This window comes from Anarrhichthys ocellatus, unplaced genomic scaffold (genome assembly GCF_004355925.1).
Source record: "Anarrhichthys ocellatus isolate YVR2014 unplaced genomic scaffold, GSC_Weel_1.0 scaffold38, whole genome shotgun sequence".
Lineage (NCBI taxonomy): Eukaryota > Metazoa > Chordata > Actinopteri > Perciformes > Anarhichadidae > Anarrhichthys > Anarrhichthys ocellatus.
The window spans coordinates 1,544,340-1,565,788 of NW_022280068.1; the positions used below are offsets into that span (position 1 = coordinate 1,544,340).

General features: G+C 43.0%; 1 protein-coding gene across 5 annotated transcripts; it reads right to left on the reverse strand.

Annotated features, from left to right (window-relative positions):
- Positions 1 to 943: 943 nt before the first annotated feature.
- On the reverse strand, positions 944 to 21,209 carry LOC116394218 (zinc finger protein 638-like). Of its 5 annotated transcripts, none has more exons than XM_031867151.1 (24): positions 21,125 to 21,209; positions 16,888 to 18,619; positions 14,188 to 14,249; positions 13,044 to 13,073; positions 12,383 to 12,579; positions 11,544 to 11,722; positions 10,476 to 10,691; positions 9,810 to 9,908; positions 9,545 to 9,582; positions 9,334 to 9,428; positions 7,739 to 7,770; positions 7,379 to 7,498; positions 6,851 to 6,982; positions 6,623 to 6,664; positions 5,997 to 6,134; positions 5,606 to 5,770; positions 5,011 to 5,448; positions 4,392 to 4,898; positions 4,133 to 4,303; positions 3,795 to 4,038; positions 3,131 to 3,388; positions 2,655 to 2,774; positions 2,379 to 2,500; positions 944 to 1,227 (listed from the first exon to the last, which is right to left on the reverse strand). In XM_031867151.1, exons 2-24 carry the CDS (start codon positions 18,262 to 18,264, stop codon positions 1,180 to 1,182), a joined length of 4,830 nt encoding a protein of 1,609 aa, XP_031723011.1. In that variant the 5' UTR covers positions 18,265 to 18,619; positions 21,125 to 21,209; the 3' UTR covers positions 944 to 1,179. The 5 variants fall into 5 exon arrangements, with proteins under 5 accessions (XP_031723011.1, XP_031723010.1, XP_031723008.1 ...); XM_031867150.1 differs by having other exon boundaries at positions 21,089 to 21,202; XM_031867148.1 differs by having other exon boundaries at positions 20,770 to 21,202.
- Positions 21,210 to 21,449: the final 240 nt, after the last annotated feature.

Consider the following 21,449-nt stretch of genomic DNA (forward strand, 5'->3'; position numbering starts at 1 on the left):
TCTTGAAATGAACTCTATAGCATATAGGTTAAAGTTATTGTGAAGAAAGGGGAAATCCAGCACTGTGTTAGTGGTGAAACGGACCGTGATCCGTACAGATCCCCCTCCGGTCATCGGTGTGAAATAAAGTTTTACTGACATCGTTATCCTCCAATATTCAGTAAAATATGTGATCAGGACATCATTGCTGTGTTCCTAGTCTCTGATCTCTGATAATGCTACATTGTGAACCAACGGCTAACCAACAGAGGTTCACTTCAATTACATTACGATGCCTTCAGGCTCTGCTCAGTGAAAATTCATATTGGGCTGAAGTAAATTATAACATTACCATGATGTGTTCACATATAATCTGTAAAATGTAGTTTTAGTGATAAACTTGAATAAATCCAGTAGTTTGAAGGAGAGGTTTTCACATGAATATAAAATAAATATTAGAGATGAATTATGAGCCGTTTAACTTCATAACACAAGCTCTAAGCACATTATAATATATTAAAAATAATGACATTTGTATTAGTCAATAAAAATGCAATCTTTTATTTCTGCATCAGTTGAATTTCATGACGAAAACTCCTATTATAGATGACTATAACAAAGTAAAAGAATAACATTTAGAGTTTCTGATGGTTTAACAGACTTCAGAGCGTTGAAATGATTTTTGGGACGGTGACAAAAATAGTCTGGATCCTTGTAGACCAGCGGCTATAATCATAATAATAAAGGGATCTGTATCTGCCAATATAGATCATTAATGATCTGCGGGAAAAAAAATGTCGTGGATTTCTAAAAGTTCTATTTGCTCCCTTTTTTCTATTGTGCTGATCCGACCCGTGAGTTTTATGATCAGTGTGGTCAAAACTGCTTTAAAGCCTCTCCATGTTGTTTTCCCGTCAAAGCTCTGAGCATACACCACAAACACTGAATGAGTGGAAACAGACCATTTAGTCAAAGTGTTTATTGACTGCACAGTCCTTACAGCGAGCCATCTTCCACTCTTCCCACTTTCTACTAATTTCTCTTAACTGTACATGAAAAATCTATACCACATATTCAAGGACATGAGACTAATCTACATCAATATGAGAATCTGGACCCTTGGTGAGAAATGAAGAGACAATACAACAGGAGGGGAATGGTGAATTCAGTCAAGATTTTCATAGGCGCATCCAGGTGGAGTCAGGTTTGAGAAGACACAGTCGCTGGGTTCGTGGTCCTCAAGTATTTCTAGAAGAGAATGAACAGGAAACTGGATTAGACCGGAATATTCTGGCCTCTTTGAGACCAAACATGTCTGACGACATTGAAAGCTGTATTACAATAAGTGTCCAGAGAAGTGTATTTCTCCAGTGTCACAGCTTTGGTCACTCAATACTTATGCTGAAATAAAAATATTCCTTGAATTTCCTGTATGGGTGGAATGTCACAAATTGACTTGTACAAGAAGCTCAGGAGCAGAGAGGATGTTCTGATCAGAGATCACCGTTGACTACAATTTAAAACCATAAAGCCGAACGGCCACGTAGAGCCACAGCAGGGTTTTGGGAAGAAATGATCGCTGATCTGTTTCATTTATTTCTAGACACACTCACAACCTGTGATGTGCCTGTTGTTATAGAGAAGAGGAGAAAGATGGAGACAGTTGACCCTTGGCTAAGCCCCGCCCCCCTCTACTACTCCATCAAGCTGTCAGAGCTACGTTACCATGGAGCCCACACTGTCACTGTACTCACTGAAGAGATATTATCTTCATATTATCTAAAAAGTGATTCAGCAAAAAACAGGTTAAAAGATAGAAGCTAAAGTGTAAAAGTGAACCAGCACATGACCTGGAGATCCAGACAGAAGACAAAGAAATAACAGAACAGTGATCCTTTAAAGACGGGTAGGTCTTTCACTGTTACAATCCTTAAAACACATTGAGTATACCTTCAGTAGCTAGCATAGCATAGAAGTGCTAACGTTAGATCATCATGTGCTGATGTACGTTTTAGAAACATATGGAGCACAGCTGGATAGTAGTCAGGCCTAGTGATGGTAAATTCCATCTTAAAGGCTCAAACACAATGAAAGCATCTGACGAGCATGTTTGAAGTGCACATATCGTTTTAAATGGCCAAACTATCTTTTTAGAGGAAGCTAAAAGAAATGAAAAGCTAAGGATTTCTCCAGAGGATGATATTTCATTAAAGAAACTATTACTGTTGCTTTCACGGGTTCAAATGGCGAACGTCACCAGTGGTAGGTCACATCAGCTGTGACTTAGCGACACTACTTAGTGTGACTTGATGGCTGGTGGTAAGAGAAGCTTCACTCTGTACAACTGCGACAGCCATGAGTCTTCCATTTAGTGGATTGCGTGATGTGTGTGAGCCTACCTGTAGGTTCTCATAGTGTTTGAGGGTCTTGCAGTGGTTTTTCTCGGCCTCTTTGGCTCCATTGAAGAACCTATTACACACTTTACAGAAGAAACCCGTCTTTGGGACCAAGAACTCTATACCTGTGGAAAAACACACAAACATGGAGTGAACTCTATCAACTGATGACCACTGTCAGATAGTCAGACATTGTGAACATGCATGTAAGAAACAGATGAACACGATAGTGAAAGTGTAATGGCTGACATGACGAGTAAATATAGACAAGTGTCTTACCAACTGGGCAGCTGGGGTCAAAAGGAGGGAGGGAGTAGTCAGTGGGAGTGTCTGTCTTTAACTTCTTCTTCACACTCTCCTCTTCGCCGTTTGCTTGATCTTCAGACCTCTCATGCTTTCCTGTGAGAGACAAATACCGGTTTAAAATCTGGAACAGGGACTAAAAAGCCCTGGTCGTGGTTTTACTCAGCAAGCGTATCCAGATAAGCTCGTAATCATGGTGTTTCATCTTGGTGTCGTCATTACTAAACACCTGCATCTATTCTAGCAGCTCCAAACCACAAGGATGAGGCGCCATGTTGAAGAAGAAGTCAATTAGGACACGAAGCATTCAAGTGTCAGCCATACAATTGTCATTTCTCACGTCCACATTTTCTCAACCAATTCAAGGATCCAAGTAAAGACGTGCTGGTAACTCGCCTGCTGATTCTCTACCCACTAAGGTACTGCTGCCACACAAATCAAGTAAACTATACCTGTCTCCACAGAAGGAGCTTCCGGCTCTTTGTCCTTTTCATCCTGCTTCTTCTCCTCTTCCTCTGTTTTGTCAGACACCATCTCCTCCTCCTTAGCCTGACTGTGATTGAGTGCATTCTTCTCATTCTCCCTCTCTGAAGTCACTACTCCTGTTGCTGGGCTGTTTGGGGAGGCTCCAGCTGGAGTGGCTGAAGCTGCAGGTGTGGGAAGCGGTTCAACTTCAGTGGTGGATTCCAGAGTGTCTGTCAGTGTGGCTTCTATAGAATGACAAAAACGTCTTAAAAAGTGAAGGAAAAAAAAACTTCAAATTCAAGAACAATACAGATGTTTCCTTTAATTCATTACTAGAGCTGCACTGATCAGCCGATCACTCTCATATGTCCTGCACACAGCAATATTAGAGAGACTATTACCTGTTTAACTCCCTAACAGCAGCTTCAAATCTATATTTAAAACTACTAATGCCAAGGTGGGTGTTTTTCTGCAAACTTTAGATGACAATCAAAAAGTTAAAGGATAAAATATAGAATTTTTGACTTTGTGACAGTGGGGAAAAAATTATAGGTTTTACAGATTATTATTATTATTTTTTTAAATCATAATCGGCTAAGAAAATTGCACTCATTGCATCTCTATGAGGATTGATGGAGTGAGAGATAGTACCTGTCTCAGTGGGTGCTTCTGGTCCACATGTTGGCGCGTGCGTTTGGCCGGGTGAGGAATCAGCTTGTGAAGTCGCTGGGGAAGCTGCATCGACGAGTGTTACATCTGATGACTCTAAAACATCTGAAGTCTCCGCTGTGGACACAGTCACAGGTTCAGACTCTGATACGTGCTCATCACACTTCACCAGGGTCGCTGGGGCGTCTGACACTGTTATTTCCGTGGGAACCTCCATGGGCGTGTCCTACAAACAGGAAACAGGAAGAGGACCGTGACGTCATTAAATTGTGGAGATTTAAATCAGAACCTCTAATAAACATGCAGAGAAGACGTCTCACATGTACCCCTGGAGTTTCCTGTTGGACAGATGTGGGAGCATCCTCCCCTCCCTCCGTGGTTTCCATGGGAACAGAGGGGGAAGGAGAGGAAGGAAGGTCATTCACATCTCCAACTTCATCTACCGTCACAAAGTCACTCAAGTTGAATGGGAAGTCAACACACTCCTCCACCTGATTCCACGACAGGACAAAAGCATAGAAGTGAGGATATGAATAAAGAGGAGAGAGAACACTTTGTGACCCGGCGAGGCCTTCTCACCATTTCTGTCTCTGCTTCAAAGTTGTTGTACCGTTCGTCCCTCCAGGAGCTCTGCTTGTATCCCTCTGACCTGGAGGACGACCTCCACCCTGACAAACCTTCACTGTATGCTCTCTTCCTCTCCCGCCTCTCCCTTTCCCGCCTCTCCTCCACCCTCCTCTCCTCCACCCTCCTCTCCTCCACCCTCCTCTCCTCCCTCTCCCTCCTGGCCCTTTCATGACGCTCCCTCTCCCGCTTGGTCCTCTCCTTCTCCCAGTCCCTCCTCTCCTTCTCCCTCCTCTCTCTCTCCCTCGCCTCCTTTCCTGCCTCCCTCTCTTTTAGCTCCCTCTCCTGCTTTTTCACCTCCTCCTCTGTGGGATTGCTGGCTAGCTCTTTTGTCTCCTTTGTTGCTTTATCCCCCTGCTCTGTCTCTATTTGTGTGTTGGTGGGAGCTGCTGTGTTGATGGGATGGCTGACGGTTCTTGTTCGGCACTCCACAAGCAGTGCGTTAACCATCTCCTGAGTAACCTGATAAAACAGGGATCAGAAAGACGTCAAAACTCACAAATATCAATTCATATCTTGGAGGTTTCTGAACTTTGCTACACAATCTGGTTCCAACAACAGGAGGATATTTTACCTTAGGGAGCTCTGGCATGGCCGCCTCCTGGGGAGCTGCTTCGCCATCAGAGCTAGATGTCTTTGTCTGTTCACCAGCAGGAGTCCCGTCATTGCCTGCTGTGGATGCATTGACAGCTCTGTTCTCTTCTGCTGTCTCCATGACAGTTTCAACATCTGATCTTTCACTCATGTGTGTCTCCAGGTCTGCTTCTGGTGCATTCAAAGAGTCAGAAACAGCAGCAGTAGGCACGTCTTTTTCGACGTCGTCATCTTGGCTCCTGTTTTCTCCCAAAGCTTCGTCTTCACCAACTGTCTCGTCGGTGCTCTTCATTTTCTCATCCTGGTAATCGCCATATTTTTCAATTTCCTCCAATAGAGACTCAGAATTCTCTTTTTGAGCTGTCTCCTCTTTGTCTGCAGCTGCTGCTTGGCTGTCTTTGCCCGTTGCAGGTGTATCCTACGATCAGAGACAGGGAGGTATTGATCGTGTCACATCAAACCCATGCATTCAGGTGTTTGATACGAGTTTAAGCTGCAGGAATGTATGGCAGCAGTAGACAAAAGGATGTTCCATAATTTATGACCATTGCAAATCAATGATCAAAGTTACCAACCTCAGATGATTCAAGGTATGCAGTGATGACTTTGGTCTGTATGTTGGCTTTGGGGTCAGGCTTGCGGGAGAAGAACAGCGGGTTGTTATGGATGATGCACGGAAACATCTGGAAGCGTTTGTACACAGACAAGGCCATAGCTGCAGTTGCCATCTCACAAATGACCTGAGCAGGAAGAGACATATAATCAGGTCAGCAGCATATGGGATGTCTTTGCCTGACAAATAAAGAGGTGAGACATGACAGATATGTGGAGAGAACACATTCTCAACCCAGGCCATAGCTGTGACTGAGTGCACTCGTACTGCAAAAGAGCTTTTAGATACAACCAGTAAGGTTCAGGGGATAATGGATTAGCATGTTCGCAGCTGCACAGACGAACAGCCCTCACCGTATCGTTAAGCACTAGGGTCTTGATGACGGTGCCAAAGCGTCGCACCAATTTCTGGACCTCAGAGGGGCCGGACGGCGTGTTGGGAACATTACTGATCACCAACAGGCAGCTCCAGCCAACTGGAAAAGAACTCTCCTGCAGGAAGCAAAATCATTACCAGTTCAGCAATGTAGCAATCACTTCAAAGTATACAAATAAGTTAGTCTGACAAATACATTATGTCAATAAACGATGGTTTCACAGCCCCTTGAAACCAAACATATGGGAACCACATAAGATATTGCTTTGTTTGTTAATTCACTTTTTGTCTGAGGTCAGAGCCTCAAACAAACCCTTTCCAGTTTGTAGGATGTGTTGTCATGCATTCACTGTGAGGTAGCTTAATCTAGGTTGGTCAGTGTGATGGGAGCTTTGTGGTAATCCACCTTTGGATTTCCAAACACGCACACACTATGTCGAATGATCAATAACCTGACCACTGTGGAGGGAGTACCGATGAAATCTCCCTCCAACTCTGGAGCAGTTACAGCAAAGTCTATTTAATGTGCACTGTCCCTGTGACATCAAGAAACCATTAAGTAAAATAAGTTGAGACAGAGAAGTATACTGGTAGAAATACTCACTAATGGGTCCACTGATCCCATCAGAAGATTGTAGAGAGCCACCTGTGTAAAGAATGATTTAGTATGAATCTCAGTTATTGCTCAACGCTCATTGTTTTACACAGTACAATGTCAAAGACCCGACCTCTCAGAAGTGAGATGATGAACAAAGAACCCTAGACGGCTACAGAAGATAATAGACGATCAACATGCTGGAGAGCAAAACTGGATAAGTGATGAGAGTCCTACCGGTGTGCTGAGACCAATACGCTGTTTGAGATGGATCATCTTCAGCTCAGAGTCTTCAATCTTTGCAGGGATGAAGGCGTGGACCTTCACTATCTCTTGAGCAATCTCCATGTCTGGCACTGACACAAGTACCTAACATACAACAAGAGTGTTTGTAATCTTGTGTTGTAGGCACATCAACTTTATGTCCGTTCATAGGAAAGACCATAGCTGCCCTGAAAACGAGCTCCAGAGCATTCTTTTCACTGTCAATCAGTATTTTACATAATAATAGAATATCAGTATATAACCTATTCATAATATAAGTAATAAACTCCTTTAATAAAATGCATTGAAAAATATTATGTACAGACAGATGAATTCTGTAGACATAGCGTACGCTGTATTTTGTTTTGTGCTATTCATGCTCATTTACTCAACAGCTGCTTTGGAGCCTAAACTAACAGAGAACGGCAGCATCTTGAAAAAACGTCAAGGAACTTAGGACTTGCATTAGCAGTCACAGCTTAAGACTGAGTTAATACCAACCTTTCCGATTTGTGTTGCCGTGATGACGTCAGAGGGGGGTCCGAAGGGCTGGACCAGATTCAAGATGTCACTCTCCGACCAGCCGCTCTCAGGAAGTCCTGTGATCAACACCATGCCCCTCTGTAGGAGACATTGTATTGGGATGTAATACAATGCAAAATAACTGAACACTAATATTTTATTACAAGTGATGGATTTTACCCAAATTGAAAGTTTGGTACAATAAAGCAGAATATGTCCAAATAATCACACAGGACCCTCTGGATTTGGATGACAACACTCACCAGCCCTTTTCACAATGCTGTTATAGTTATATATATATTGATGTTATATTTGACAGGGTATGTGTGCATCATGTACCTCATCAAAAGCCTTCTGGTCAGCCTCGCCTCCTGCAGTGGGGAGTTGGAGGAGGAAGTGCAAACAGAGCTACAATTAGTATGTTTTCAACACCACAACCACACGCCATGACATCACCAACCCGTCTACATGGGCCTTAGCTACAAGACTGGCACATGGAGCAGTCACCCTGTGGGCCCACCACTCGCAGGGATAGGCATTTGGGGTCGGGTGCATTGTGAGCCAGGGGCCACGGTGTGCCGACCCCCGGCACCGCAGGCTGGCTTGGGACTTAGAACGTCACCCGTCTGTCAGAAAAGGAACCTGTGCTCGTGCGAGAGGAGGAGCGGCATCAACTAGATGTAGTTGGGCTCACCTCCACGCATGGGGAAGGTGAGCGTCTATGCTCTATGCCACAGCCTGTTGATGAGTCTGACTGTTGTTGTGCTTCTGTACCAAATAGGGGGGAGAGGGAGAGACAGACCTGATAAACCCAACCAAATGTGTTGCGAGGGTGAACTGGGAACATCTGGCTGCAGTCCCCGTCCTCTAGGCCGGCAACTCCCCCACCGGAAGAATTTATTGTGCCTCCCGGGGGGGGGGAGACATGGAATCAGAGTGAGCCATGTTGGGGTGGCTGCTATAGAGGTGCGGTCAGAAGGTTTTTGGTGCTTGACCTGGTGGCGACCTATGGAGGCCTTTACCCAACCAGTCTACATGTTTTTGTGGACTTGGAGAAGGCTTATGGTGCGTCCCCCAGGGAGTCCTGTGGGGGGCACTGCAGAAGTGTCTGTGAGAGCTGTGTCCCCATTCTCAGTCAAGTCAAACATGTTTTCAGTAAGTATTGACCTTCAACCAGGGTTGTCCCTTGTCACCGATTGTATTTGTGCTATTCATGGACAGGATCTCAAGGTGCAGCCGGGGAGGCAGAGTGTCAGGCAGCTTAAATGTAATTGATCAAGTATAGCTAATATGTTGCATTTTGCGGATTGAAATAATGCAGTCAAAGTAGAGTAAGTGAGGAGAGCGAGTGGCGTTAGCAAGAACAAAGCAGTGAATCTGAGGAAGATATTTTCACAGTGGTTACGTTCTAAAGCAGAAATAAACTAACCTAAACATATTGTGAATTGAATGCAGCCGAAGCTCAGGCTTCATCCTGTCCGCCCTGTGTGTGGCTCACCGATAGCAGCACACAGCAGAGGAGCGAGAGAGAGAAGCAGAGGAAGGCTGGAGCACATGGAAACACAGCCATGTAACAACCCGTTCTCATCCCAAGTCGTCAAATACACCAGCTTTGCATCATACACAGGCTAAAAGGGGACCTGTGCTTCGATGGTATCAGACACTGAGGGGCCCGACAACCTGAACAGGCTGCACATCCTGCTTACGCCCCCACATGGGGCCCAAAGGCTCTCTGCTCACGCCCAGAAACGCCCAAACATAGCCAAAGAAGAAGAAAAGACAAACTCCAGGCAGAGGGCAGGCTCTCTGCAGACACCTCCACACACTTCTAGTGGGTCAAATGTGATGACAGAGATTATTCTGTATGAGTCTATACATTGTTTGGATACTAAGCATTTCTTGACAACGATAGATTTGGATATATTGGCACTGACTTATTTTATCGGTGGGTATTGCAGACTCCCAGTTTGTCGTTCTGCTACCAGAGTCTTCCCCAGCAGCATCTTTGTCCTGTGCTGGAGCAGGTTTGCTGTGGAAACAGAAATATCAAGAGTGGAGTGAACAAGAGCGGTTTTGAAATTGGCAGGGTGGGTGTGCAGCACATGAGGTTAAAAGGGAAGGTTTCAGATGATAACTGTGACAAACCTGTTGTTAGCGTCAGAAGACTGTCCTGCTTCAGGTTTCTAAAACAAATAAAGAAAGCGCGTTTACTGAAAGTAGAGGAGAGAATATACGCATGTGGTCAAAAGAGATTTTTGTGTTTCAAATAGTTTCTGAATGAACATCTGCCCCTTCTTCAACCTACTTTCAACTGCTTTTTACACTCATTCAGGCTTCATGTTTTTATGTATCAAAGGGTTTAAACAGGGTACGCCATCAATGCCACATGTACATGTTCTCCACACGGTACCTTGGCGATTGAAGCCATGATTTGTTGGTCTCTGATGGAGAGATTTGTGGAGTTGGCCAAAGCCTGGGCGCATTCAGCCATCACCATGCACACAGACGCCTGCAACAGGGGAGGGTGACCACGTTATAATGTGGGACAACACAGAGCCAGGAAATGTTCATAGCCACGTATCCACGGCTACCGGTGTCAGGACTTAGGAGTGACTGGTCTTATTTGTAAGCTGCAGTTATATTGAATATGTAGATGTGGCTAATGTTGCTACGACAAAACAGAGAAAAACATCATCTTTTAAAAGGAAATGGCCAAATCTAATCGTATTCCCTTTGACTGCATGTTATTTCTGTTAGCTGTAATATTCACTAAATGAACAGACTGCAACAGTGAAAAATATCAGCTTTAAGTGATGAATGAGTGAACAACACAACTTTCATATTGTGATTATTCAAAAGTCTATATATGGGTTGAGTGGGTTGTTGGATCCCTTCATGGCTGCCTGTAGGTTTTGTTCTTTTCTGATATCTATCTCGCCTTTAAACAGGCAAAATAGTTATTTTTTCTCTTTCATGTTTTCATTTAAACTGTTGTCTAATAGACCTGAAAAAAATCCCAAAAGTCAAAATATTTGCAAAATTCCTCAATAAGCACTATGTTACACTCGGATAGCACCTTTTGTCCTTCACCCTTCTGGCTCTCTTCCTCCGAGCATGGCATGAGGATCACGTTGTTGATCTTGCCAAAGGACCCCACCAAGTCGGTAACTTCCTGCTCAGACGCATCCTTTGGGATGCCTGTCAGATAAACCAGACGATCGGCAACGGACGAGTCCTGGGAGGCGGGAGTCACGAGTTTCTTCTTCTTCTTGGCTGGTGGAAGCTTGGCAGACTAGAAATCAACAGCAGAGGTTTTTAGGTTAGTTTTAGGAGAGCACCAGTTAGAGACAACCAGAAGCAAACCAAAGCAAGATGTTCACACTTTGATCAAGGACTGAACTGTGAATCTTTATACACAACAACATTTTGGTTGGGTTTGAGAAATGTACTGAGGTGGCTGAAAAAAAACATTTGCTAACTTTGTAAAATTGGAATAATTCAACCTCAACTTGTCAAGCCACTAGAACTGAACGATCTCTAGTATTGTGCCTGAAATCAGCCTCGGGCATCCGTAAGCTTCAATAACATAAATAACAAATACCTGAAATGGTGTAAAAGCTAGTGTCTACTGAACTCCTTTCAAGCATTCAGCAGGTACATTATGTCACATTGTAACTGGCTATACTCAAAAGCAAAGAACTCAACAATAACCATATCAATAATTGTCCAATGATAGTTTACTGATATGTCAGTCAGTCAATAATCGACTTTCACCAACACATTTGATTCAGTCATTTCACTGCCACTAAGCCACTTTATGAACATGGTCGACTTCAGATACACTGGCAGAGGCTTTTGTGGTTGTGTTCATTTTACGGTGTTTAGCAGACACATATTTAGGAATAAACGTGCTTAAGATAGAACATAAACATGTTTACTATTGGTACAGTACAGACTGTGGAACTTGCTCAGGACAAAGGAAAGTTCTGAATTCTCACACTCGTAAACATCTGTATGAGCTACCCTTTCTTCTCATTTATTATTCTTTCTGAAATTAGCTATGACATTTCGTCTAAGTTTGGTCCAAAACAGTTCTACTGTGTTGAGCTTTGTACAACGCTGCGTCAGCAGCCTCGGCACTTGCCGTCTTCGTCGTCTTGGTTCCAGGCTTTGTCCCGCTCTTAACCGTTTTGGTGGAGGACTGTAGTGGTCCATGTTTGGAGCTATGACCCGCCTTAGAGGAGGGTGGATGTCGGCCGGCTCCAGTGGAGAACTTGTTGAAATCATCATGACGACGCTTCACACCACTTCGAGAAGAACCCCCTGTAGACATGCCAGGAATCATACGGAGGACAGGGGAGCAAACAGAAATGGTTGAAGAGATATTCACAAATACAATTAAAGAAATGTGGAACAAATGTTTGGCCATTTCAAGCCCCGGTGTACAATATGAACCTTTCAATTGACCTTTTGTTCCTCAAATCCAGGATGAAGGCTTATACAGGTTTTATTACATTTGCAATCCCATAAATGGAAACTGAAAATCCTGCATTCCACATTCCTACAACATCCATTCCAACAAGGGACATGCCCTCCTTTCTCCTAATGCTTCATTTCTCTACACTAGCACCTCTCAAACAAACTTAAAATGCCAACATATCTATAGTCTATCTTCTCTCTAATATCTATTTTAAATTGCTGTGAAAGAGTCTCCCTCAAACAACTGCACTTATTCAAGTTTCTTGACAAAAAACACATTTACAAGATTATATTTGAACACATCATGATAGTGTTATCATTTAACCGGCCCAACACAATTTTTTACTGAATAGAGCTTGAACGCATCGTAATGCAAGTCAATGTAACCTCTGATAACATTAGCCATTAGCTCTGTTATAAGAATACACAGTCAAATTCAAATTATTCATGTTGTGGTATTAAGATCATTGGCATTCCCCCACTTCTCTCTAGCATGTGGTCTACCTGTGTAGTGTTGGTGGCGGGCTTGATTGTGAGGAGAGTAAGGCCCCGTGTATGGCCTATGGGGATGGGAGCCCACTCTAAGTTTGCTGTGAGGAGGACTTGGGGTGGGAGAACCAGAGAGGGATCGAGACACAGAGTGGGATGGAGAGTGAGTCTTGGGATCCCACAGAGCCCGGCTGCCATATCGCTGCCTCCGACTGGATAAAAGACAATATTCATTAGCAGAGGTAACCGGTGAGGTTACAGTGGATTGTGACAAGTGGTAGTCCAAAGCTCTACATTTGCAAGGATCTGTGTTTTTTGTTCTTTTTCATTTTGTGCCGACTGTGGAACATGGCTGGTTAAGAGGTACAGATTACTAGGCAGTGAGTAAGTGTTCTTCACATCAGTTTGTTATTTGAGGTTTGAAAACACGCACATCAACTGTATTTTCTACTTTTACACTCCATGTAGTTTTAATTGTATACAAGATATGTGAAACAATGAATAGAACCACTTTCAAATTGATATAAAACCGTAAGATATGTGTCAGATTGGCTGAACATGCAGTCAAGTCTTTTGAATGTGTGGGACACTCCAAATGACAGGACTGACTCCCACTGGCTGCTGGTCACAGCTAAAAACAGATTATTGGAAACATAAGAACTAGAGTGGAACTGACCTTGGTCGATTTGGTTTCCAGCCAGGGTACCTTCAGAGACGCACACAAACACCTGTTAGAATGTCATTCACCATGGTCTACTCCTAAACTCCTATTTGAAAAGATTTACCAAATGCAATTGTATGCATCAACACAAAGCTGTACTATTTGAAATCTGCATTGCGTCCGATAATATTCTGTGTAATCTCAAATGGTTGCTTGTAGTACCGGGCCCACTCTGAGTAACGTTGCTGCTCTTCAGCTGTACCTAGATTCACCCCCTTTCTGCTCCTTTTGGTTCTACAGCCTGCACATCAGTTGTGTGGTTGACTCGCACTGCTCAAGCCAATTCCCCAATATAAAACCAAACAGGCAGCTGTTTCCACGGAAACAAGCCCATTGTAAACTGCGTTAGGTAGCCGGAGTAAATGTAAGGCTTATGAAGAGCATCTAACAAGATAAGAACACTTCTCTCAGGATATGGTGGACCAGAGCAAGAAGGCAAGTTAATATCCAACAGCCTCAGTGGAACAATCCTGCTTGTCTGTGTCTATGGGATGTATGTGACTGTTTGCCAACACATAAGCTATAAGCACAGAGGCCAAAATAATCTCTGGGCTGTGTTAGTTTCACTAAAATTGCTTTATGCATCTTTAAATTTGGTTCTCATGTTTGCCACTTTCTGACTGTTCATCAAAACTAAATGCAGAATATTATCTAAGTAACTATGATATAATACTGAAGATATACTGGAGATGCAAGGCTTCAGCAGGTAATTAAAATGTCCTCAGTAGGGATGCTTGACACCTGTTAACTCGTAACTAATTGGTTCATTTTTAAGAAAGAAAACAACGCTTTCCCTTTTTTCCAGCAATCCATTGGTGTCGCATTGATGCGCTACATGCAGGCAATTTTAATGTATAAATTAATAAATGCTTTGCAGAAGTTTATTGCTGCATTATAATCTGGTCACATGTTCTGCCCTTTAATCTGCTCTGAGAGCAAAACAGCTGTTTCACACTGGCAACGTACCCGTCACCGCAGAGCTCGCTGCGTCCCGTCTGAACAGCTCAATCGGTAACATGTTGAATGAACCATATATAGACCACTGGCCAAAATGTCCCCAGTGGTCAACAGATTAACGGCTAACATCCCTAGAACTCACTTGTTGCGCAGGTCTCTGCAGGCAGCAGTGTGGTTGACGGTGTTAATATGGTCAACCCACTCCTGAAGAAAAATGACAAACGGGAGAATCACAATCAGACAACTACAGTGAACAACTCAAGTCCTGAGACAGAAGCTCATGTGAATCTGTGTTTGCTGGTCGTATTTTGTCACATGGAGAAAACCCTGAGCTAACAGTTGAGGCCCAGTTCTTTGATCCCAATTCATATCATGTTACAAGTACTAGCAGAAATACTAAACGTTTAATCTGGACTTTCAGATCATTTGTGTGCTGGGTGCTCACATTCTGTATCCACTTTACCTTTCATTATCTTCATTGTGATTATCAATCTTCATCTTAATTAACACACTACGTACCATTGGCAAAAGAAACAAGTCTTCTTGTTGCAAATACTATCAAATTAACATAAGTAATGCCCCCAGGCTCGAAGAGGACAAATCATTTATGACACCACTATCTACTCATCCGCCAATCTGTTGTCTGTGCTCTATGCAATGCCTGACAAAACCTGTGACATATGACAATTTCATTCAAGATTAAATTAAATAAATTCCCTATGTTCAACGTGTTTGCATTAACTAAAAGAGACCAAGAGCTTTAGAGTTGGAAACTTAAAAACATTATAGAAGCTTGCAGTCATTTTGACAAAGAGCACTTCACATTCTGCTATCATTACATGCAATTGATTGATGATTATTGACTATATAGTCATTAGTCTACAACCCTTATTTTGCCATTAATGACATTTTTTTAGATGTGGGGCAACCTTTATTGAGACAAAAGGAATCTTTTCCTGAGAAGATGTAAGCCAAAAGAAATGAAATTGAATTGCTTTTGTCCAAATATACCAGATCTTCAAAAATCCCACACTTCCAAGAAAAATGAAGACAGTCACACTCAATGAGTACAAGCCACTTTAAAACCTTATAGTCAACACCACCACCACCTGAGAACATGAGAAACTCCACTCCACAGCCACAGACCAGAGCTCTGGATTTCCCAGAGAACCAAGGAGTTTGCTCAACAGTTATTACTGTTGAGCAAAGCAAACATTGCTATTATGCTTTGATCAGTTTATACCAACTTTTTTAATTTGCTGTTAAAACAAAATTGATTGATAGTTGTATCTTGTCGACATTCTCCCTGTCCACTAATAGATATGTAAACATGCAGCTTGAGTGTAAAGCTTCATATTTACAGTAACATTTGAACTTATAACAGATTACCTGGATTCTTAAACGTTACACATTTAACATTCAATGTGAAACACCGTCTCACTGCCAACTGGATGTATTTCATGATTGAACTATAAATTGAAGGGGTGGTTATAATGCAGGAAACCAACAGAACAGGAAAACATCCAATGAACTGGGTAAAGGACCAGCACTGTTTAAAGATTTGTGATGTGGTTGGAATTTTTTACCTTAAACTTTTTTACATTAAATCCAATGTTTTCTTCATTGTAAATATCCTGGGAACTGTAGACATGTCTGGTTCAGCATGAATATGACAACATATTAATGCTGGAATCATTTAGGTTTGCTTAATCTCAATAAATGAATGAGCAAAACAGCCGTAGCACTTTTTTCTTAGCACATACCTCTATTGTGGTTTTATGAAAAAGTTCAATAGACTTGCACATGAAACCTCTAGTTGAGAAACTAATATTTGAAAAGGAAGTTCCAAATGAATATCTTTTAACACCTGGGCTTCACCAGTCAAGGTAGCGTAGTGCTACAAAACGTGTTTGGAAGTTCTAAGGAGGAGGGGCTCTTCAGGCCATTGTACTTTAAAGTCTTACTTTACTTCACCAGACAGTTGTCTTTTGAAAAACATGGCTGTAGTGTCCGTGACATCACCCACAGTTACTGAAGTCAGAACATCCTAATCTGGGCAAAAAGGACAATGCCTGAGTGGAGCTGTGGTAGGATGAGCACATGGCCACCAAATAAACCACGGCACACATCAGACATGTTCTTAATGCAACCATTGTTCAACTAAGGACATGAGAAGAAGTGAAATGAAGTGATTAATATATGCCATCTCAGCAATTAGCAGTGTCGCATCGGAAGTCACTTCATCACTGACTAAAGCTTTCAGCCATCATGGTGGACACAAATAATGCTTTCACAGGAAACTAGAGAAAGGTGGCATAGTTAGGATTTAATACTCAAAACAATGGGTTTTGATGGCAACAAGCGAGCTGGATCATTTAGAGCAGGGTCACAGTCTGAGACTCAGACAAAGCGTGGTAGAAGGTGCTTACTTGCTTACTGTAAGTTCGCAAGAAAGCTACCTAGGACATTTATTAGTTCCTGACTAGTAAATTGGGAACAGTAAATTTCTTTAAAACTACTGTAACTCTTAACCGAAACATACATATTAAGGTGATTCAAAGGGATTTCCTTTAAAAACATGTGATATTTTTTGAACCCCCTGACATTGTTTGTAGCCCCCCTGGGGAGGCCCGCCTCCCACTCTGAATACCTCTGATTTAGAGCAACTGTACCTAAGCCTACTTGTTTGAATAGAAATTACTAACCATGCAAAACACTACTTGAATGACATCAGAATGCACTCTCATCTCAACAACTGCCTGGTGAAGAAAGGTCTAGACTAGAATTTAACATGTGAAGGTATTCCTTTCAGACATTGGTACGAGGGCATGTTGGCACTCACCTTTTCCTGATCACACAGTGTGTGGCACAGGGAGCAGGTATGGGGATACACCTTTGGAGACACAGCTGAGAAATCACTTATCATGGTGGGGGTCGGTAACTTCTTGCTGCTGCTGTGTGGTCTTGAGCCAGACGAAGAGGAGAGAGACCGTCTCGAGGAAGCTTCGCTCTTGGCTTCAGATGGGGGCCTAGGTTTGGGTCCGTCACGCCTGTAGTCCCGGTCCAGATTACGAGATTTGGATGGTGGTGGAAATTCTCTCCCAGGTGACCGACTGCTCTTGCGATGGTCGCTACTCGTCCTGCGATAGTCCCGGTCTCCGTGCTTGCTTGAATCACTGTGTTCCAAACGGACTTGCCGCCTTTCCGCTTTCTCTAACTTTGGAGCTGATGAGGACGATGAAGATGGGAACATTTTAACTGTCCTTTCATTGGAGAGCCGCTCTCTTTTGAAAGTCTCTCTGTTACTAGTCTCGTCTTTTGCCCGACTGGCATGACCATAGTCAATGACTTTACCTGCGGTCTGTGTAACAGTAAGAAGGCTGGGCACTTCTGGTGAGTGTGAACGTGTCAATGGTGAAGATTGGGAAGGAGGCAGCGGCATATCATGGATGCTGCGTGAGAGTGAGGATGAGGAAGTGGAGGCCACAGTTTTCGGGTTGCCCGACTTGTTGATCTGAATGTCACGGAGTATGAATGGTAAAGTATCTGGGGTTAGCTGATCATCAGGGTAGTGACTCAGCACTTCCAAATCCTCATTTGAAAGTCCAAAGCTAGCCAAGATGCTTCCTGCACTCTCTGGTGTGTACAAAGCCTGACTTTCCCCGCTGCCACCACTTCCACCAGCATGGGGGTGCCGTGTTTGGGGTGATGGTGAGTCATTTACAGGGGCTGTCCAGCTTGGGATGCTTGTTCCAGCATGGCTGCTCTGTGGCTGCTGTTGGGGCCCCTGTTGTCGTTGGGACTGCTGGCTAGCACTAGGTGGAGGACTGGCAAACAATTTAGTTGGAGGTTGGTAGCTTGACCAGTCTACTCCTTGCTGGCGGCCAGGCTGATTATCGGAGGTGAGTGTTATTGGGTTAGAGCCGTAGCTTCCATGTTGACTGAACCCAGAACCAGAGCCTTGGTTCTGGAGTTGGTTCGGTCGGTTCATGTGGTCAACGAGGCGGTGATCCATGTCTCTAGCACCCCGGATAGCCAGGGCAGACTCTAGCTCATCAGGAAGCTGTGTAGGACGAGGAAACTGGAAACCCATCCCCTGCGACAGCATATTAGAGGGAGGATGATTCTGATGCTGATTTGGAGGTTGCTGATGATGAGGAGGCCTAGGCCCATTAGAGAAAGGCGGCGGCCCTTGTTGCTGGGAGTGGTGGTGGTACATGGCAGCAGAGAGACTTGTGTTTCTGTAAGTCTTTCTGTTTGTGTCCACGTTAAACCCAACAGATGAAACCTGCTGTCTATTAAGAAGACTCAGGAGGGCCAGGTGAGGCGGTAATGCCACTGGAAATCCGTTGTTGTCGTGACACTGGCTGCCAATAATTATGGTCGCTAGTGTAGCAAGCTGCTGGAGAGCAATCTGCGCCCGAGTCTCAATCTGAGCCAACCGGAGAGCTGTCACTGCAGCCACAGGTCCAAATATGAAATGGGTCCCTCTGGTGTTGTTGGAGAATGTTGCACTGGGCTCCAAGCGAAGGGTAGGCGCAAGGTGCAAATTACTGTCGGTGTGCACAGCGAGGCTGCGAGGTGGAAAGCAGAAATAGACTATTACAGATGAACAAGCTTTTGTTTTTCATTTCAAAAGTAGCTTTCAGATGAAGTTCTTTTCACCACGCACTTTTTTAATAACAAGTTGGCTCAGTCATCTTGTTTGTGGTTTCTTTCCTTTAAAATTTGTGAAAGCACTAAGAAATCACCTCAAGATTTCTTTCTTGTAGTCACAGTGCTTTTCTTTTAGGACGGGAAAGCAAAGCAACATTATGAAACACAGAAAATATTGATTTAACCTTCAGGGACACTACCACAAAGCCCAAAGCTCTGGGCCTTGTAGGAATAACACCTATGAGCCTGCTTCCAGAGAAACACTTGCTAGCCTACTATGCATGTTCAACATTAGGACACAGTGGACTTTGTCCAAACATGGCTTGGGCCTCTTTGCCAAAATGTTCACAGCAGAACAAATTATTTTCTGAATATTTGCTGCAGGCTACATAGATCACTGCAATGTCTACAAATTCTAAAGCACACTTACCGTGTCCTGGAACGAATTCAAAATAAACACACAGTGAACTGCAGAAAACTTTGCACAATGCCAGTAAAACTCAAATAATAAAATGGTGAGCGCTAACTAAACACTTTGAACAACATGTAGGCCTGTTTGACATACTAAATATGTTTCACAAGACCTAAAAGAGAAGTCTCCTGAAGATAGGCTTAACCTGTATGTCAGGGATACTTAACTTGCTTTACCCGGGCATTACTTTTTCAAAATGACAGGAGGCTTGTGGGCTGTATCATCGGTGTATGTGTTCGCACAACGTTTAGGTAACAGCCTATCATCAGACATGACAGCCCATGTGATCTAAACATAAAGCTTATCTTTGGCATCGGTATCCATCCTCTCTTATTTTCAATATATTGTACCTGAGCCCAACTTGTTTTCCTTTAACAAGGCTGACCAAACTGCCTTTAAATCATTTATTTGGTTTTAGCAATAGTCTGACTCATGTCAAACAGTGATATATTAGTCTACCATGTAATTTTGTTCCGTCATGTCATAAATATACAAGTGTGTGCACAATCAATTTGGTAAGTCTTTGAGGACAGGTTTGCTTTTAAGAGACCAAGCCGAGCAAGCTTTGACCAAACATCAGCTTTTAAGAAAAAGGGAAACTATATCAGAGACAAAGGGGTGATTTTGTTGCCAGATATTGGTTAAGAAGGTTAACAGGCTAAGTCAAGGTTAAGCAAAGCAGCATTTATCTTAAAATGTCCCATGCAGGCTCACATATTTCCATTTGATAACATGATGCAAGCATTTCCTCTGTGATCTGACCTTAAAGTCACATGTTTATAAAAAGGTCTGACATATAAAAACATGTCTGGCATATTGTTATGCCTGACCAGATCTCCATAGTCATAGCAGTCTGGTTATAATGCCTTTCACAGCTAATTCTCATACATCTTAGTAGAGTAACATCAGCGGCCTGGAGAAACGACTAGTGATGCACCGAGTTGGGCTGTGTGTGTCTGCCGATATACCAAGTGTGTATGTGATACCAGTGTTAAATGAATGAGCTGTATGCCTCACTGTGTGGAAGTGACTGGGATCCATCTCGTATGTGAGGCAACATCAAGCTTGACTTAAACATTGTTTTCCTAACGTCATAAAACGAAATGTACCAAATAAATACATAGATAGTCCTTTCTTAGAATAACACTATCTGATACCAGATCGACCTATTGTCACCGATACACGGTACAGCTATTTGAGTCCTGTCGGATCATCATCCAATATCAATATGGGTGCGTCTCTAAAAATGACCACAACAGAAAAGTTCCACTCAATTGTATATTTCAACAGAAAAAAAAGCAGCTGCAGCAACACAATCCAAGTATCTACAGTTATTCTTGCTACAAAATAATAATGTTACCGACTTCTCATGTGTTAATGCTACTATAGCACCCATCTGCACCTACTAAACAAACAGACGTGCATTAATGGTCTGGCTAAGCAGACAGGTATATTCAGAGCATTATTTGCACACTTTTGTGTCACTGGCTGCACATTTAAGGTGAGAAATATAACTCAAGCAACGTTACTGCGTCCACAGCTGCACCAGAGCCCCTACATGTTGGGTCTTCGTGTTCTTGTTTCTGAACCACTAACCTCAGTGCAACATTTGGATTAAAACTCGTTCAAACCGGCCACATGAAGACCTACAGTCTAACGAATCCATAACTCGCATACATATATATGCAACTGATCATATTATGATAGAATCGATGCCTTATTTGATCAGATAACAAATCATTTAAATCGGTAAATACAGGGCCATCGTACGTAGACCCAGACATACCGGCCATTTTGGGTGTTTTCACGACGTAGCTGGCTAACGTTAGCTACCAAGAGGAAAGCTAGCAATAGTTCCGTTACATTTAATGAACACTCGTGCCATTTCCGAGTGCATAACACATTCAGTGGATACCTTTCACCAATGGTCGACGTGAGTCTTTGTTGTTACCGGAAAGTCTTGATTCCTTTTCAGCCCGCTGTCTTTAGAATCAGGCTGTGTTCCAACATTGTGGACAACGATATACACTTCCGCCCTCAGTTTTTCAGAATAAAACATAATCCTCAACACGTCTGACAAACAACTATTCAACAAAAACAACACACATTATACTTCAAAATATATATTTCCTGATGGATGGAGCAGGAGAAAAATGCATGTTGTTATATTTTATACTATATATCCAGGAAATATGTGTTTCCAAAAAGCGGGTTCAATTTGCATCTCCATGTGACATGGGGGTTAGTTGAATATAGCAGATGTTGTTCATTTCTCC

Bases quoted from the DNA above. Each gene is read 5' to 3' on its own strand.
- LOC116394218 (XM_031867151.1), bottom strand. From the start codon at position 18,264: ATGTACCACCACCACTCCCAGCAACAAGGGCCGCCGCCTTTCTCTAAT. The intron at 6,983-7,378 runs GTTGGTATTAAC...GTTGTATGTTAG, and splicing joins CGGCAACACAAATCGGAAAG to GTACTTGTGTCAGTGCCAGA. The intron at 1,228-2,378 runs GTAGGCTCACAC...ATTCTCTTCTAG, and splicing joins AACACTATGAGAACCTACAG to AAATACTTGAGGACCACGAA.